At 52.9% G+C, this 2,936-nt stretch overlaps 1 protein-coding gene across 1 annotated transcript; it reads left to right on the forward strand.

Moving 5' to 3' along the window:
- Nucleotides 1-285: 285 nt before the first annotated feature.
- On the forward strand, nucleotides 286-2,387 carry LOC119355282 (glutamate decarboxylase 2-like). The gene is made up of 6 exons (XM_037622069.1): nucleotides 286-604; nucleotides 702-902; nucleotides 990-1,204; nucleotides 1,296-1,549; nucleotides 1,664-1,716; nucleotides 1,806-2,387. Exons 1-6 carry the CDS (start codon nucleotides 314-316, stop codon nucleotides 2,289-2,291), a joined length of 1,500 nt encoding a protein of 499 aa, XP_037477966.1. The 5' UTR covers nucleotides 286-313; the 3' UTR covers nucleotides 2,292-2,387.
- Nucleotides 2,388-2,936: the final 549 nt, after the last annotated feature.

Consider the following 2,936-nt stretch of genomic DNA (forward strand, 5'->3'; position numbering starts at 1 on the left):
AATCGAATAGTTACAAACCTGCTACGCAGGAGCAATTAAGGAATACTTGAGCAGCAGTGGGAAGCAACAGAGATCCCACAAAAAGAATCGAAGCTGACATCAAGTAAAGCAGCCGCATTGCAGCAACAAGGAAGCAAGGACTCAACTTGGGGGCGAAGCAGAGTCGCCGGGCAGCCAAAACCAACATGTGGCAAGCAAAGCACAAGAAATCAACATTCCAGGTTAACCCTCCTGTATATATATGGTTCGTGTTGCCTAAGAACTGTGTTCAGAGGGAAATAAGAAAGGACTCGCCTGACACGGAGCTACAGGCATGGTTCTGACGCATGTTCAGAGCGACGAGGCGGCCGCGTCGGCCGCCGTGTTCGCGTCGAGGTACGTGCAGGAGCCGGTCCCGAGCTACGAGCTCGGGGCGAGGTCGATCTCCAAGGACGCGGCGTACCAGATCATCCACGACGAGCTGCTGCTGGACGGCAGCCCGCGGCTGAACCTGGCGTCCTTCGTCACCACCTGGATGGAGCCCGAGTGCGACCGGCTCATCCTCGAGGGCATGAACAAGAACTACGCCGACATGGACGAGTACCCCGTCACCACCGAGCTCCAGGCAAGCTAGCTAGTGGCATTCCGATATGTGTTTTCTTTCCGTCTGACCCTTCGTACGTGTCCGGTTCGGATTGATCAACAACGCTGTCTGTGCGCAGAACCGGTGCGTGAACATCATAGCGCGGCTGTTCAACGCGCCGGTAGGCGCCGGCGAGACTGCCGTCGGGGTCGGCACGGTCGGGTCCTCGGAGGCAATAATGCTCGCCGGCCTGGCGTTCAAGCGGCGCTGGCAGAACCGGCGGAAGGCGGAGGGGAAGCCATACGACAAGCCCAACATTGTCACGGGAGCCAATGTTCAGGTAACACCATAGAGAACGCGCTTACATTTGCTTCATCAAGTAAGACAGAGTTGGATCATAAGTAACATGTTCTGCTCTGTGATGCAGGTGTGCTGGGAGAAGTTCGCGCGCTACTTCGAGGTGGAGCTCAAGGAGGTGAAGCTGAGCGAAGGGTGCTACGTGATGGACCCGGACAAGGCCGTGGAGATGGTGGACGAGAACACCATCTGCGTCGCCGCCATCCTCGGCTCCACCCTCACCGGCGAGTTCGAGGACGTCAAGCGCCTCAACGACCTCCTCGCCGCCAAGAACAAGCGAACAAGGTCGGCTTGCTCAAATCCTCAAATCCGTGCATCGGAAATTTCATCAATCCCTGTTTTATGAACTTATATATGATTATGACGTGGCTGGCAGGTGGGACACCCCGATCCACGTGGACGCGGCGAGCGGCGGGTTCATCGCGCCGTTCCTGTACCCCGAGCTGGAGTGGGACTTCCGGCTGCCGCTGGTGAAGAGCATCAACGTCAGCGGCCACAAGTACGGCCTCGTCTACCCCGGCGTCGGATGGGTGATATGGCGCAACAAGGAGGATCTCCCCGACGAGCTCATCTTCCACATCAACTACCTCGGCGCCGACCAGCCAACCTTCACGCTCAACTTCTCCAAAGGCACGAACATTTTTTAGTCCAAGAAATTAACCGATCAACAGACAGAATCCCTGATTTGATTCTATAATTCGATTTCACGTTCTTGAATTGTTTCACATGTTTGATATTGTGCAGGGTCCAGCCAAATCATCGCACAATATTACCAATTTCTTCGGCTAGGTTTCGAGGTACAAAATTCATCAACAGACCAATCTTCAGGCTAACTAATTTACAGAGCACAGAATAGCAGTCATATGTTTCGTATCGCCGCGTGCAGGGGTACAAGAATGTGATGGAGAACTGCATGGAGAGCGCCAGAACGCTCCGGGAGGGGCTCCTGCGCACGGGGCGTTTCGACGTCATCTCCAAGGAAGACGGCGTGCCACTGGTGGCCTTCACCTTCAGGGGCATCAGGGACGGCTCGCTGGCGTTCAAGCTGTCGGCGAACCTGCGCCGGTTCGGGTGGATTGTGCCGGCGTACACGATGCCGGCGAACCTGGAGCACATGACGGTGCTCCGTGTGGTCGTCCGGGAGGACTTCGGCCGGCCGCTCGCCGAGAGGTTCCTGTCGCACGTGCGCATGGCGCTGAGCGAGCTGGACCTGGCGGCCAAGGGCCCCGTGCCCAAGATGAGGCTCACCATCGAGCTCGGTCCGGCCAGGAGCGCCAAGGAGGAGGCGTCCGTCAAGGTCGTCAAGAGGGAGGCGGTGTCCGGTCACAGGAGCGTGTCGCTTGTTTCCGGGAAGACGAAGGGTGTGTGCTAATCTGCCGCCAGATGACTGCGACGCCTGCCGATTGTGCTACAGAATAAATTATAAATTATTACTCCCTCCATTTCATATTATAAGTTTATTTTTCAAGTTGTTTTATCTTGCAAAACGTTCTTATATTATGACGTCAAGGACTGTGCTCACTTCCTAACTGGTTCGAATATAAACAACAGATTCGAACACCTTCCCCTTCTTATCCAATCACACATGCATGCAACCTTACTAGCTAATGTCCTATGCGTGGTGGTGGAGAAAGCGCATGCAACCAACCTTGACTAATGAGTCCATGCATGCATGCAAACTACTCCCTTCGTTCCTAAATATTTGTCTTTCTAGAGATTTCAAATGGTTACCACATACGGATGTATATAGACATATTTTAGAGTGTATATTCACTCATTTTGCTTCGAATGTAGTCACTTATTAAAACCTCTAGAAAGACAAATATTTAGGAACGGATGGAGTAAAAGATAAAGAAGATGATGTCAGCAAAAGATTCTCCCTATTTTGAACTTTAAAATGTTTTGTAGCTCAAACCGTCGCTCCGATTCAAAATTCATTTTCACGTAAAAAATTCGTCACGGCGAGATCTTCGAAACTAGATCCCATGTTGATATGTTTCGACGACTTTTTTTCAGG

The sequence above is a fragment of the Triticum dicoccoides genome, chromosome 2A (genome assembly GCF_002162155.2).
Source record: "Triticum dicoccoides isolate Atlit2015 ecotype Zavitan chromosome 2A, WEW_v2.0, whole genome shotgun sequence".
Lineage (NCBI taxonomy): Eukaryota > Viridiplantae > Streptophyta > Magnoliopsida > Poales > Poaceae > Triticum > Triticum dicoccoides.